The following is a 16,410-nucleotide window of genomic DNA, read 5'->3' on the forward strand; positions in this document are numbered from 1 at the left end:
CACTGCGCTGTGATCTCTGGAGAGATGGCGATCCAGTTCCTCTGGAAAGAGCTGTAGTGGTGGAACTAATCCTGCAACATTGCCAATGTTTATGTGTCAAACACCATCAAATCCTCACAGCAATGTTCCAGTGTGTAGTTAAGCCCATCTTCCTTAATAACGACCCTCAGGGAGAGGACACGGTGAGGAGTGGGGGTCCACTAACTTTTGGCCATGTAACGTACAGTTTCTGTGCAGTCGCTGCCCTGACAGATTTAATGTGGATCGATGGCGCTCTCTGGTGGCTAAACTCAGTAAAGACACACCGAGCAGATGTGAGGTTGAGAATGTGCTCCAGGGAAGGGTGGGGTCTCTTACCTGTTAGAATTGTTGTTATACATCTACAGACACTCACCCTGTCACACACCTGTGCACAGTCTCACACAAACAGAGAGAGAGAGAGAGTGATAGAGGAAGAGGAAAAGGAGGCGGGATCTCGGAAGCCCTGAGCTTCTCACAGTTTGAGGGCGGGGTGTTGACCAGTGACTCCACCTCTAGCCTGAAGGCGTGGCCGCTCGGAATCTAGGGAATGTGGCGGAGAGCGCATGCGCAGAGTTCAACGTGTGGAAACTCGTCAGGAGAGAGAGAGAGAGAGAGAACGCTCAGGGAGTACAGACGGAGAGAGGACAGAGAGACACAGGAGAGAGAGAGAGAGAGAGAGAGAGAGAGACTTGGACTCTGGATTCGGTTGGACTCTGTGTGTATTTACACTTCTCGTTGCTCATGGCGGCAAGGCTGGACCTGTAGTGGACTGTCAGTTTATTCCAGGTGAGTTGTTTAGTGTGTGTGTGCGGAGCAGATGTTAATGATTAATCCCTGTAACCCTCTCCGGTGTAAGAGTGAAGTGAGAGGTTGAGGTGGAGAGGGCTGAACTCAGCTGCATCCTGTTCATTCTGCTCTAACTTTGTGAGGTGTGTCACCCCACACTCTTTTAACATCTACACCCACCCCACCGCGACTCCACACCTCCACCCGACCCCAGGTGGAGACCTGGGGTGGAGTTATCCTGTAAACTCGTAACTGTCCGTCTTCGTCAGTTTCTCGGTAACGCGGTCGACATGGTGCAGCTTCAGGGTCTCTGGGTCCTCTCCCCCAGTCACTGCCTGTGAGGAGTGTGTGTGGTAGGAGGAGTGAGTGTGAGACATTCTCCACAGCTGTGTGTTTTGTGAGTGTGTGAGACTGACAAGGTGAGTGTGTGAAACTGTCCACAGGTGTGTGTGTGTGAGTGATTGTGCAAGTGTGTGAAACTGTCCACAAGTGTGTGAAACTGTCCACAGATGTGTGAGTGTGTGAAACTGTCCAGAGGTGTGAGTGTGTGAGTGATTGTGCGAGTGTGTGAAACTGTCCACAGGCGTGTGTGTGTGAGTGACTGGGTGAGTGTGTGAAACTGTCCAGAGGTGTGTGTGTGTGTGTGTGTGAGACTGACAAGGTGAGTGTGTGAAACTGTCCACAGGTGTGAGTGATTGTGCGAGTGTGTGAAACTGTCCACAGGTGTGTGTGTGTGAGTGATTGTGCAAGTGTGTGAAACTTTCCACAGATGTGTGTGTGTGAGTGATTGTGCGAGTGTGTGAAACTGTCCACAAGTGTGTGAAACTGTCCACAGATGTGTGAGTGTGTGAAACTGTCCAGAGGTGTGAGTGATTGTGCGAGTGTGTGAAACTGTCCACAGGGGTGTGTGTGTGAGTGACTGGGTGAGTGTGTGAAACTGTCCAGAGGTGTGTGTGTGTGTGTGAGACTGACAAGGTGAGTGTGTGAAACTGTCCACAGGGGTGTGTGTGAGAGAGTGACTGGGTGAGTGTGTGACATTTTGCCTTTAGAATGTTTGTGTTTTAAAGACATTCCAGATTTTTCAGAAAGTTGTGTTGGGAATGCTCTTCCTTATGGAACTCAGCCCTGACTGGGTCCTCAGAGTGAGGGAATGAGTTCCAGTCGATTTGTTACTGTGTGGTATCCCTCCACCGCAGTGGAACAGCCTGAGCACAGGGAGGAAGACCAGAGGAAGACAGAGTCAAAACAGCAGGAAAACAAGTTTCCAGAGCTCTAACTCCCCCAGGTGACATTAACGTCCCCCGCCCGTCCTCCGTCCACCCTCTGTCCAATCCTCATCCACCTCTGGAGTGCACACTCCGCTCTGATTTGCCGATCACACCTGAAAATGAAGAATGGCAGCGATAGATAAACGCATGTTTGTGTTTTACTTCCTTCACACCGTTCATTTGTAGTCTTTGTGTGGGTGTGTGTATACTGCATAGTTCATAGTTAATAATTAATAAATATTCATATTATATTTATTAATAGAAAATGTCATGTCACATATGGAATAATGCGTATTATATACTGATTAGTTCATATGAAATAATTCCCTACCACTTTAAATTAAGGTTTGTGTCTAATGCTGAAAGAGTCAGAACTCACTGAAAATATCAATAATAATAAGTTCAGAGCTGAGGATGTGAATATAGTCATTTCACACGTTAAAGTCCACACCACTTTATCTCTGACGTCTAAAAGACACTCTTGTCAGTGGGTAATTCATTAAAGGGTTAAAGTCATTAAAAAATCTGCTGGAGGTGACAGGGTTAATGTTGAATAATGGAGGAGACACAGTGAGGGCAGTATTCAGTGAGATCTGAGGGTTAACTGTAGATGGATGTGGGTTCACTATTTGGCAAACAACAGATTACTGTTGCCCTTTCTGTCTGTGTGTTATAACAGATTACTGATGACTATTAATGTCTTATAAACATAATTAATAAACAGATTTTAAACCCTTTATCAGCGTGGTCCTATTCTAAAGTGGAGTCATTCAGACTGGAGTCTGAGTACTGATTCAATTACACCAGTAGTTTTTTTTATGGTATACTGAGTTATTCAATCTGAGAATGAATATGAACAGAGGTTTCTGCAGAATCCAGAATAATGACAAGTTTTTAGAAAAGTCAGCCATTTTTTTTTAAATCTCAGTAAAAATATTGTATAAAACAAATCAAACATTTCAACTTTGTCTCGGAGAAACGGGACTGTAATCTGTAAAACATTTAATCTGTGTGTGTGTGTGTGTGTGTGTGTAGTGAGTGATGGTCAGAGCTGGTGTGTGTGAGGGTTGTGGACGAGGACTCGGGAAGGAAGTGCTATTAAAAGCTGTGTGTGTTGTCAGATCATCGCAGGTCGATGTGACCTTGGCCTTAGGTCTTTCTCGGGCCGAGGGTCCACCACGGGCAGACCCTTCGTCAGCTCCTGGGTCTAACTCTGAGGACCAGCACTGATCTTACATACATTCATTAATTAATTCATTTATTAAACGCTGATAAGAGTCTCAGATTCAGTGTGAGGGCGCGGTCAGCAATCACAACTCATACAGAGAGAAAGCGAGAGGGGGGTGGAGAAAGAGAGAGAGAGACACACACTTTAAAGCAAAATTAAAGACCATGCCCCTTTTTTAACAACTTGTGTCCCAGAAACTAATCATGACATCATTCACTCACACCTACGGACACTTTTGAGTCGCCAATCCACCTACCAACATGTGTTTTTGGAACATGGCAGGAAACCGGAGCACCTGGAGGAAACCCACGCAGACACGGGGAGAACACACCACACTCCTCACAGACAGTCACCCGGAGGAAACCCATGTAGACACAGGGAGAACACACCACAATCCTCACAGACAGTCACCCGGAGGAAACCCATGTAGACACAGGGAGAACACACCACACTCCTCACAGACAGTCACCCGGAGGAAACCCATGTAGACACAGGGAGAACACACCACACTCCTCACAGACAGTCACCCGGAGCGGGACTTGAACCCACAACCTTCAGGATCCCGGAGCTGTGACAGAGACACTACTTGCTGCTCATGTTCAGATTATGAGAATTAAAATGACTGTAATACATAATGTATAAACATGACTTCTCTGTGTTTGGCAGCGAGTGGAAGAGTGCACGGGGCCTCCTCTCCCAGGTGAGTTTCTAGTGTCCAGTTCATTCTTGACCATGAAAAATACCATCTGTAAAATAGGGATTTAATTTCTTCACACGGTGAGTGTTCCTGGAATGGTGTGGGCTGGTGTAGCAAGTTTAGTACCTTTGAAGAACACTAACACTAGCTGTAGGTGGAGATAAATGGAAGTAGTTTCGGGTCAGACTCGTTAATCTAACAAATAATATCCAAAATATAAATGGGATGTACTCTGAGTTCTGCTGCAGTGTGAAGTAGTGTGATATATTTTAACGTTACTGAAACATGCTGGTGTTTTAGAGTCATATAGAGAACATATAGATCTAGATTTGATTGTACTCTGAAAATTGAACATTAAATACGTTAATACAGTTTTGAATATGAAAGTTTGTTTATTGAAAATAACGTTTATTGAACATCTTAATATTTTAATTCAGTTTTTTTAATAACCAGCTGAATGTTAAACTGAAACATGGTGTAGATATTTTAGGTACCTTTGATAAAATGCTGTGTATTTATTTAAACATTACTGAAATGTGTGCCCTAATGTTGCTGAAACATTGTGTAGAAGTTGTTTAACCATTACAGAAACATTATATAGTTGTTTAACCATTTATAAAACCTGGGCATGTTTTTAGGTCGTAGGGAGATGGATTCCCTGAAGAAGGAGCTGGAGGAGGAGCTTAAACTCAACACTGAAGATATCAGGAGTCACGCCTGGTACCATGGCCAGCTTCAGAGAGAGGTGTGTGTGTTTGTGTGTTTTTGAGAGAGAGAGAGAGAGAGAGAGAGAGAGTAAATCAAATCCAGGTGAAGTAGATTTTATGTTATGTTTTATAACGTTCTGTGTTGAATTAGAGCTAGATCTAATGTTTAAATCAGAAATTATGATGCTTACTTCTGCTGGTAGCCCTGTGGGATTCTAGTGGTACGTTAGTGTTAAGCTTGTAAAAGAAATTAAATATAGAGATATATTCTCTTACAGTTGTGATGCCATTATCAGTGAGAGTTAGATCTCTATTCAGAGAGGAGTGTTAGGCCTACAGTCCAGCTGCTGAAGCCCTGACGAATGGGAGAGCTCTCCTGGTTGAACCTACCTAGATACCAGAAAGAATAAATCCTGATCGAACCATTTAACCCTTCAGATTCCACCTTCTACCACCCTTTAGACATACCCTGGGATTACATAGAATATAAATCATATATAAATATTCCAATTCACAAAGTGAGTGAATTGTTGTAAAATAGAATAGTTTAATAAACATGTGTGGTGTGTGTGTAGGGTGCTGAGGAGCTGTTACAGAGAGATGGTGATTTTCTGGTCAGAGACTCTTTATCCTGCAGTGGGGATTATGTTCTCAGCTGCAGGTGGAAGGAGCAGCCCATGCATTTCAAAATCATCCGCATCGTCCTGAGGCCAAAACAGGTACAGCCCCTTTCCAATACTCTCACAGGTTTACTTACCTCTCTACAACTCTACGGCCCTGTTCCAATACTCACACTGGTTTACTTACCTCTCTACAGCCCAGTTCCAGTACTCACACAGGTTTTCTTACCTCTCTATAGCTCTATGGCCCCATTCCAATACTCACATGGGTTTACTTACCTCTCTACAGCCCAGTTCCAATACTCACACTGGCTTACTTACCTCTCTACAGATCCACAGCCCCGTTCCATTAGTCACACAGGTTTACTTACCTCTCTACAGCCCAGTTCCAATACTCACATGGGTTTACTTACCTCTCTACAGCTCTATGGCCCCGTTCCAATACTCACATGGTTTTACTTAGCTCTCTACAGCTCTATGGCCCTGTCCCAATACTCACACAGGTTTACTTACCTCTCTATAACTCCGTTCCATTACACACAGGTGTACTTACCTCTCTACAGCGCTACGGCCCTGTTTCAGTACACACACAGGTTTACTTACCTGCTGATCTCTGGAAGGCAGAGGCAAATCTGCACCCTGTGTTGCGCAAGGTTTGGCTGCCGGCTGGACTCACACTGAACCAGTCGGGACCTGCCAGAAACGTCCCACATCCTCCGTCTGAGAGGGTGGGGGCATGTAGCTCCGAGTCAGAGGGAGTGGAGGGTGAGGGGCGTGAATGTTGGCTGGTGGTCCGGTAAAGGGAGACACTCCTTTGACGTTGCAGAAAGATTGCACACTCATGACACACTCAGCATGTGGTCACTACTGTAGCTTATTGCAGTGGACAAGCCTTAACAAGCACACTGCAACTTTAAGAGCCCCTGGGCAACACCCCTAACCCTGCATTAGGACTCAGTCACTGTGTTATGTTTGGTGTAGTTGGTTACCATCTCCAAACACAAACACACACACACACACAGATACAGCGGGTCAGTAGCTTATCTTCCAGCTCTGACCTGCCTGAACATGCAGTCAATGTATCCACTATCACTCTCCATGCACTCAGGGGTGGAGCCAAGAAGGTGAAGTAGTGGTGTCATGTGACCTGCAATAAATAATAATAATAATAATATATAAAAAAAACTTAAATCAGAAACATGCAAAACGTGTTTGAATTGTTATTGTGTGAACCAAAGAAAATCTGTTCACACAGGCACATTATGAGGAATTGTTTTTCTTGTGAGGACCAAGAGCATGTCTCAACAATGTAAACCACTTAATATTGAAGTTAGGATTAGAGTTAGCATTAGGCCAGTAGTCGTTATGTTTAGAGTTATTATTAGGGTTGGTGTACGGATAGCGTTAAGTTAAGGTCCAGATGGCAGACACATTTGGACCAAATAGCTTTTGCCATCAGGGTGGGGTTAGCATTAGTAGTAGGTAAAGTTAGGGTTATGGTTAAGCTTAGCATTAGGCTAGTATTAGTTGAGGCTAAGTTAGGGTTAATGGTTGGGTTTAGCCACAGACTAGTTGTAGTTTAGAGTTATGGAATTTGTTAGGCTTAGCATTAGGCTAGTAGTGAATTAGGCTAGTAGTGATTTAGGTTAGTGTTGGGATAAAGGTTGGGGTTAGCATTAGGCTAGTAGTTAAGGATAAGGTTTATGGTAATGGTTAGCATTAGATTAGCAGTATTTTGGTTCAGGGTAATTCTCTGGATAATTAATGTATTTGAGTGTAACGTTGCCATAAGTCATATGGAACTTAACTGCTGTGTGTGTGTGATATTTAGGGATACTCACGGGAGCGGTTCCAGTTTGAGAACGATCAGTTTGATAACATTCCTGCTTTGGTGCGGTTCCATGTTGGTGGGCGTCGCCCGATATCGCAGGCGTCCGGAGCCATAATCTTTCATCCAATCACACGCTCCCTTCCTCTACGAGTCATCAGTGAGCGCCAGGCGGCAAAGTCCAGGGTGGAGAAAAACAAGAGGCGGAGCTTTAGCTCCACCCACATGGAAACGCTGCAGGTCAGCAACAACCTGCTGAGGTACGCTTCCCGGGGGTCTGTGTTTTTCTTGATCAGAGGGTCCTGAGGTATAACCTCACTTCTCCGTCTTTTCCAACACAATCTGAAAACTTCAGCTGCACTTTATATTGTGCTAGATTTCCTTCATCAGTGACCTCATGAGCCGGAGCTGAGCGTGTTTCAGTTTAACGTTCAGAAAACCCAATGCCCTTGGTTTTCACTGTTAGCTTGTTTTTGATTAGAATTATTAGCGATAGCAGTTGATAACAGTGCATTATGTAATATTTTACACTTCCAAACACCATGGAAACATGTCCCCATACAACAGTGGATCAGAACTGAGTGTACAACTGATTTAATGAGACACTAATGGATGGATGCACTAATAAACCGTATAACACTAATTTTACATACTTGTTATTTGGGAAGCCATCTTAAACTCTGAACTCTGGGCCAGTGAGGCTCACCCTGACTTTCCCCAGTATGAAATCCGACGCCCGCCAGGTCATTCCAGTTGAAATTTCCGACTTGGAACACAGAAACTCAGAGTTCAAATGGAACGCAGCACTACTGTTGTGTAAAATTATTCACAGTGGTTCACATTTATATATTTATTATTTTTATTTTATTTTCCAGCGCTCCCTTTTTTTAATGAGAATATTATCAAAATAAAGTGGAATTCATTTTAAACATTGTATATCTTACAAAACTGCAACTTCTAATTAAACTAAAGAAAATACAGAGTTTTACAGCTTTACAGTAGAATTATTAAAGGGACAGGTGTTATCTCATTCATTTACTTTGACATGACCCCCCCCCCTCACCACCCACCCCCAGTCATAGCTCTGCGCCCCCCACTTTGGGAACCATTGATATAAAATTTGTCTTTAATGATGATGAAATAATCATCATAATAATATAGTGTGTGTGTGTGTGTGTAGGAGTGGTAGTCAACCTGCTAATCTGGAGACAGTGGGGAGACCTTCTCTGCAATCAGCTCAGTCCGACAGTAACCTACGCCCAGGTGCACACACACACACACCAACACAGTCAGTTCAATGATAAATGAAACTGTGGGCATACACACACACACACATGTGCAAACACACGCACACACACACACACACACACACACACACACACACACACTCACCTGTTGGTCATGTTACTGTGTTGTTGCAGCTGTCCTTCCGAGCTGTGCGTCTCAAGACTCTGGCCCCGCCCCCATGTCCCAGATGTACCGGACAGGCAGTGACCCATTAATCAGCCCTGGCTCCGCCCCGTCTCCTCGTCCCTCTGGAGGCTCCGCCCTCCGAGGCTCTGATGGACAGCTGCACCCCCGAGCCCCTCCCAAACCCCTTAGAGTGTCCATGCTGTTCCCCACCACCCCGAGGATAGAGGTGGACCCCGCCTCCTTCTACGACGAGCTCGTCCCCCAGGTGAGAGCACACGGTGCGGACAGACGAGTGTGAAGGGAGGAACACCTGGGCGTGTTCCTCTCTTCACTGCAGGAATAGCCTCACTAGACACTGGAACATTGCTGTGAGGACTTGATGGTATTGAGCCACAAAAATGTTCGTGAGGTTGGGGATTGTTGTTGTTGGTGATAAGTTCTGGATCAGAACCACCACTTCGACTCATCCCAGAGGAACAGGATGGAGCTCCATCGCTCCAGAGAACACAGTTCCAATGTTCCATGTGCGAACATTTGCAGCTGATTTTTATTTAATTAAATGTCTCTTATTCTCAGTCTTTAATTTCAGTTATATTTAGAAATTTTATTATTATTATTATTATTATTATTATTATTGAGGCTATTCTCATCTCTGGTACGAGCTTCCAAGCACTATCAGAGCAACAGAAACCCTCTCTTCATTCAAGAAATCATTGAAAACCCAGCTCTTCCGAGAGTATCTTTTGCACTGAATGTCTTTCTTTAATGCACTTATTACTTCCTGGCATATTGCACTTAATGTAAGGTATTTTGTATAATTTGTGCTGTAGTTCGAATGTTAGATCCTCTTTTGTAAGTCGCTTTGGATAAAAGCGTCTGCCAAATGCATAAATGTAAATGTAAATGTAAATTATCGTATTTTTTTGTTTAATTTTAGTCTTTAGTCATTTATAAATAAAAGCATAACTGTAATCATTAACAATTTTAGCAGGTTTAAGACTGTTTATTTATTACTAACTTTCATTAAAAACAGCTTAAAGTTACATTACTTTTAAAAACACATTAGAGTCCCAAATTATTGAAGGACTATGCCACTCTTTTCTTCAAATACATTTATAATTTGTTTAACATTTTAAGGCCAAAGTCACTGCAGAACAATTTGCAAACGGAGACTGAGTCGACTCCAAGAGATTCAACTCTATGAATCATTGGCCAACAGTTGATCGATTCCTTGGGAGTCAACTCCTCTTCACTATCTACTCTGAACAAATAGAAATAAAGTCGACTCTTTGCATTTTAAATAAAAATTTCCTCACACTCCTAAAGTAAAAAGATACTGCGGGGTGTTTTCTGTGCCATTTCCCTGAGTTTTCAAGTTTCAGTCTTTCACATTTTAATTTAGTTTTTAATAATGTATCTAGCAGCACGGTGGTGCAGTCACACAGCTCCAGGGACCTGGAGGTTGTGGGTTTGATTCCCGCTCCTGGTGACTGTCTGTGAGGAGTTGGTGTGTTCTCCCCGTGTCCGCATGGGTTTCCTCCGGGTGCTCCGGTTTCCTCCCACAGTCCAAAAACACACGTGTGTGTGTGTGTGTGTGTTGCCCTGTGAAGGACTGGCGCCCCCTCCAGGGTGTATTCCCGCCTTGCGCCCAATGATTCCAGGTAGGCTCTGGACCCACCGCGACCCTGAACTGGATAAGCGGTTACAGATAATGAATGAATGAATGATGTATCTAGTTTTCTTTGTGAAAAACTGGTCCTCTGTGAATATTTCTCATCATATTTTTCTTTAATGAAATTTACACTGCATTGTTCCACAACTAAAGATTAAGCGGCTCCATACCCCTCTAGTCCACACTCCTCAATGAGCGTGGAGACAAAAGACGAGCAGTCAGACAGATGGACACCTGAGGACACACCTTTAACATTCGTCTTTTAACGTCCTTGTCCTCAGATCCCGGTGTCCATGCTGCCGAAGGGACACACAGCACGACTGCGGGCCGAGGAGAAGTGGAGCAGCCGAGCTCGAATCACAGAGACCAGCTTCAGCTTCCTGGAATCTCAGAGAGATGAGGAGAGGGGGAGGACGCAGGACAGGACATGGTAAGACTGTCCACCAGAGGGACCACAGGTCTCATCCTGTCACTGGGGTGAGTGTGTGAGTGACTGAATGGGTGTGTATGTATGAGTGAGTGTGTGAATGACTGAGCATGTAAAGCTGTCCAGAGTGACTGAGTGAATGTGTGGATGACTGAGTGAGTGTGTGAGTGACTGAGTTAATGTGTGGGTGACTGAGTGAGTGTGTGAGTGACCGAGTGAATGTGTGGGTGACTGAGTGATTGTGTGAAAGTGCCCAGTGAATGAGTGAATATTTGAGTGTGTGTGCGACTGAGTGGCTAAGTGAGTGTGTGGGTGACTGAGTGAATGTGTGATGGAGTGAGTTTGTGGGTGACTGAGTGAGTGTGTGATGTCCAGTCCAGTGTGTGTCCCTGCCTTGCTCCCTGTGATTCCGAGTGGGCTCTGGACCCACTGCGACCCTGATCAGGATGAAGAGAAGATGAATAGAATAGTTATAGCAGATGAGTGAATGAATGAATGAGCAGATGATCCATTGTGCTGGTGGCAGGTATAAGCGAGAGCAGCCTATGCTGGAGGAAGGGAGCGGAGGGACGGATGGAGACAGGGACTGGACCTTCGAGCGTCCACAGACGGAGACGATGTCCTGCTTTCGTTTGGATGCCTTCAGGTCGCTGCTTCTACCCGACAACAACCGTCCGCTGGAGCAGAGCGTCCTGCACGCCCTCAAAGAGCTGTTCACCCGCACCGACGCCACGGCAACCGCTCTGCACCTGCTCAGTGTGGACTGCCAGGTAACTAACACAGACACACATCCACCAGCAGACAGGATCACTTGTTATTAGACCTGTGTCTGTGTGTTCCATAGCTTTGAGGAGAATTAAAATACTCTACGATACACAAGCAGCTGCACATCATCCTAAGCAGAAGACCCTCTTTGTGTGTGTGTCAGGTGGCTCGTGTAACAGGTGTGACGACAGAGCAGAAAAGGATTATGGGAGTGGATTCTGGACTGGAGCTCATCACACTGCCTCATGGGAGTCAGCTCAGAAAAGACCTGCTGGAGAGGTGTGTGTGTGTACCAGGGATATACTGTGGGGACCAAAATTACACTTTTACAGACATTTTTCACACTCAGGACTTTTCCTCCTTGTGTGGAAAAGCAGCAGGTCCCCACAATGTAACCATTACATTTTCAAGTAGAGACAGGTTGGGTTAGGGTTAAGGTAGTAACACTTATGGAAAAATTAATGATAAGTCCTCACAAAATTAATGGAGGTCTATGTAATGTCCCCACAATTCACAGATACAAGATTTTGTGTGTGAAGTTGTGTGTGTTGGTCCATGTTCAGTGATGAATACAGTAAATTTGGGGTTTCAAAATTGAGCAGTAACAGACAGGCTCGAATTATATATATAGTGTTTCCAATAAACTGGCCACATACTGTCTTGTCCCCTCTCTCTCTTTTTCTCTCTCAGGCATCACCTGATTGTGTTGGGGATAGCTGTGGATGTTCTGGGATGTACAGGGTCTGTTAATCAGAGAGCCTCTGTCCTCCATAAAGTCATCCTACTGGCCCAGGCCCTGAGGGACACAGCCCATGACCTCTATGCCTTCTCTGCCATCATGAAGGCCCTGGAGCTGCCCCAGGTCAGGGGTGCGTGTGTGTGTGTGTGTGTGTGTGTGTTTTTTTTATGTAGATATGTTCAGTCCCAACCTGTGAAAACTTGTTGAAAAGATGACTTGGCCGTTTCAGCCGTCTAAACCACGTTTATATATTTGGTTAAAACATGAAAGCTGAAAAGATGTCTACAAAAAGACGTCCTTCTACATCTAAAAATTGTTGAAATGTGGTAAGTAGTCTGAAAAAAAGAAATCTGTCTTGGGCTAAATTTGGACCAAATCTGACGAACCAAACAGAGCCCAAATTTCAGCCTAAAGGCCACAACAGACTGAGCAGATGTAACCCAAAAAACAACGTTCACATGACGTCTGGTGTGTTTCTAAGTGTGTGTGTGTGTATGTTTAGGTGGTGAGGTTGGAGATGACGTGGCGAGTGTTAAGGAGGAACCACACAGAGAGCGCCGTGATGTTCGAGAAGAACCTGAAACCCTTCATGAAGTCTCTGAATGAAGGGGATGGTCAGTGTGTGTTTCAAATGAGAGGGGGGTTTAGCATGGGAGCTAACCTTAGTAAAGACCACTGTATGAAAATAAAGCTACTCTCTGTGTGGTAATACACAACAGATCACAGAACACAATCAGCTTATCATTAGCATCTCCGTACTGTATAAATGTCCAGATGATGTAATTTATCCTCTAAGAGTTTTCACAGCAGCAGCCCCCCACACAGCCCCCAGGTGGATGTGAAAAGGCGGGGCGTCACTGCTGAGAGAACTCCTAGGCGATAAGTCTCTATAGAGCTTTAATGTAATGCAATACTGTCAGAATGCAGCAGGGGGCATTGTGGAGCACTATGGAACTGAACAGAGCTCAGGGTGTTGGAGCTGCTGTGTGCCTCCAGGCTTGGTGCCATGGTGCAGTGCCGCTAGCGTGTGCTTTTTTATGTTACCTCATGAATGTTCTTGTTGACTGTAAAACTATGAAACATTATTAGCTAATTTAATCTAATTATCTCCTCTCTGTATTTGTCATTTCAAATTAAAGACCTTTGCTAATGATTTAATTGGGAATAACATGACATTTCATAAAATTCTGAAGCAGCGGTAGCAGCAGTTTGAATTTAGCGGAAAAACAATGCAGAGGAGGCTAATCCTGCTAACACAACTCATCCTACATTAATAGTGGTCTGTGAAAGATGACCAGGACTCTTACGCTCCTAGTGAAGACATCTTACTATAAACTCTGAGCTTCTACCAACAGCTCAGTTGGTAGAAGGTTGTCTTTTTAAAGACCTTCTGAAACCCAGACTATCTCTGAAGGCTGCTAGCTTTAGCAATAGCATAAAACACTCTCTGACTGTACTTTACCTGGAAAAGCATTGGTTTGTTAGCATTAGTATTTAGGTCTTGTAGAAAATTATAGTTATGTTAGAGTTAGCATATTATACCACAATGTGTGTGTGTGTTTTACAGACTCTATGATGTCTGGACCCATAGCTCTCCCCCACATTGTCCCGGTGTTGAAGCTGATGGAGGGAGAGGACGTGGTGGAGAACTCAGAGAGCGGTTGCCAGATACTGTACAACATCCTGCAGTCATCACGCAAAACAGCCATAAATGCTGACCAATGTCAGCAACATGCACACACACTGCTCTCAGGTATACACACACACACACACACAGTGCTCCCAGATATACACATAATACAGATTTCCTTTGGTGTGCCTGTGAGGGGAGTGGTCTGATATAGTTTGTGTTGTTTGCAGTTGGGTGGGAGCCCATCCCGGAGCTGCTGGAGGCCTTCAGGACAGAATTTGCCCTGCGCTTGTTTTGGGGTCAGTCTGGAGCAGAGGCACCAAAAAAGGAGCGATATGAAAAATTTGAGAAGATCCTCACCGTCCTGTCGAATAAACTGGAGCCCAATCAGACGTCCGAACTCTGACAACCTGACCTTCTGAGGTCCACCTGACATCCACTCTTCCAGCTCCTGATGGACAGTAGAGGACACCAAGGGATGGCAACTGATGGGCAGTAGAGGACACAGAGGGACTGTGACTGACGGGCAGTAGAGGACACAGAGGGATGGCGACTGACGGGCAGTTGGGGACACAGAGGGGCAGTAGAGGACACAGAGGGACGGCGACTGATGGGCAGTAGAGGACAGAGGGACGGTGACTGATTGGCAGTAGAGGACACAGAGGGGCAGTAGAGGACACAGAGGGATGGTGACTGATGGGCAGTAGAGGACACAGAGGGATGGTGACTGACGGGCAGTAGAGGACACAGAGGGACGGTGACTGACGGGCAGCAGAGGACACAGAGGGACGGTGACTGACGGGCAGTAGAGGACACAGAGGGATGGTGACTGACGGGCAGTAGAGGACACAGAGGGATGGTGACTGACGGGCAGTAGAGGACACAGAGGGATGGTGACTGACAGACTGTTTTCATACAGTTGGGACTGTATATTAGGATTTCTCTGGTCCTGTTTCCCAGCCGTAGATGATTACCAGAGGAACTTTTCTTCTAGTCCTACTTTCAGGGCTAGAGCCCCAAGGAAGTACCCACTTTTACACCAGACTGTTCCACGGCAGGGAGCCATACTGAAATCACACTGAATTTCCCCAGCAACTCAGCATCTGTCTGCTTCACAGCAACATTACGCAGTGGGTAGTGTTGTATATTTAGCAGAGCTAGCATTAGAGCAAATGGCAGAGAGCATTGTTCGGCAACAGTTGCTAGGGAAAAAACATTGGTGGGTGGAGCTTGGATACCCTCATTTAAACTAAGCACATTACTGTCTCATTTTAGTACATTCCAAAGGAATAAACTGAATATTATAGTACATCTTCAGCAGAGGAGCCTCTGGTGTGGGTGGGTCACGAAGTGGATAAAAACCAATAGAATAAAACAGAGAAATGTAGCATTAGGAACATTTCTAAGACATTTATAGATATTTCAGAGCTACCAAAGAAACTCTCACACACAGATGTGTGGAGGTGGTGTTCAGACATGTTTATACATTCCACTGTCAAACTGTCTGTGTGTGTGTGTACACACTGTAAAGAAGTCAGTTTAAATTATAGGAACTACGAAGAATTTTCAGAGTAAACTTAGCTTTCTCTCAGACTGTGGAAACTAAAATTTCTGTAGGTGTATCCCAAATTAATCTCAGTTGGAACAAACCCTATTGAGATTATTTCTTACTCCCTTCATCCTATCTGAATTTCTATCCATTATATTACATTTCATTATCCAAACAAGCATTTCCTATTCCTGGGTTCTACTTTATGCATGGATAATATCACTTAGTCATCATTTGGGAGATATCTGTGTCCATGGGTGTGTTAATACACTATATTTGTATATTTATATAAAATAAAATAATAGAGTGTTACAACTGTAGAAAGTTTAACTCCAGCATCAGATGTCCCACCCCAGTGGTGTCATCCGTAAATGGTAGACAAGGAGGTGCACATAGTCTCAGCAAGTGGGAAAAGTCAGTACTTCACACGCATGGACCACACCCAAAACTGAGCATGAACCAGGTTACAGGAACTGTGAGAAGATAAAATAAACCACACCCACACCCTTTACTCAGCAGGAGTAAACTGTCTTGGTTTATCAGAACAGAGCTGTGAACAGTTACGGGTGGTATCATGTGAATGTGTTATTTTAAAAAAGCAAATGAACATAAGTACAGTGAGATAAACCTTTCCAGACATAAAATTAAGTAACTTTAGGAGCCCCATTAATGAAGCAAACGTTATGCATTTTAAGTCAAGAGTTTGAACACTAGCGATGCCACAGAAGTCTGTAAATTGAACCAAAAACTGGAAGAAACTGTCATCAACTGTCACCAAGTCATAAGAACTAAGAGAACTCTCTCCTCAAGTTGATTTAACTGGAGATTCTGCATAAAGGTTTCCTCACTGTCTTAAGCTGAGTAGTTATTTTTCAGTGTATTTGTGTTTGACTTTGTGTTTACTTTTTTATATTATTTTTTAATTCCAGCCCTGTGTCTTCCCTGTTCATGTGAAAAACCATGATTGTATTTTTATCTGAAGCTGAAAATCACTGGAAATATTATTTCAAATTATATAAAAATGCTTTTAAGAATAAAAATGAAATTATTTTTAGTGCAG

General features: G+C 44.3%; 1 protein-coding gene across 1 annotated transcript; it reads left to right on the forward strand.

The window, feature by feature from the left end:
* Window positions 1-635: 635 nt before the first annotated feature.
* Window positions 636-16,392, forward strand: sh2d3a (SH2 domain containing 3A). The gene is made up of 14 exons (XM_066660447.1): window positions 636-807; window positions 3,970-4,003; window positions 4,639-4,745; window positions 5,283-5,426; window positions 7,159-7,415; window positions 8,336-8,418; window positions 8,577-8,833; window positions 10,522-10,670; window positions 11,194-11,437; window positions 11,596-11,711; window positions 12,123-12,294; window positions 12,674-12,785; window positions 13,739-13,924; window positions 14,032-16,392. Exons 3-14 carry the CDS (start codon window positions 4,650-4,652, stop codon window positions 14,205-14,207), a joined length of 1,992 nt encoding a protein of 663 aa, XP_066516544.1. The 5' UTR covers window positions 636-807; window positions 3,970-4,003; window positions 4,639-4,649; the 3' UTR covers window positions 14,208-16,392.
* Window positions 16,393-16,410: the final 18 nt, after the last annotated feature.

This window comes from Hoplias malabaricus, chromosome 2 (assembly GCF_029633855.1).
Source record: "Hoplias malabaricus isolate fHopMal1 chromosome 2, fHopMal1.hap1, whole genome shotgun sequence".
Classification (NCBI taxonomy): Eukaryota; Metazoa; Chordata; class Actinopteri; order Characiformes; family Erythrinidae; genus Hoplias; species Hoplias malabaricus.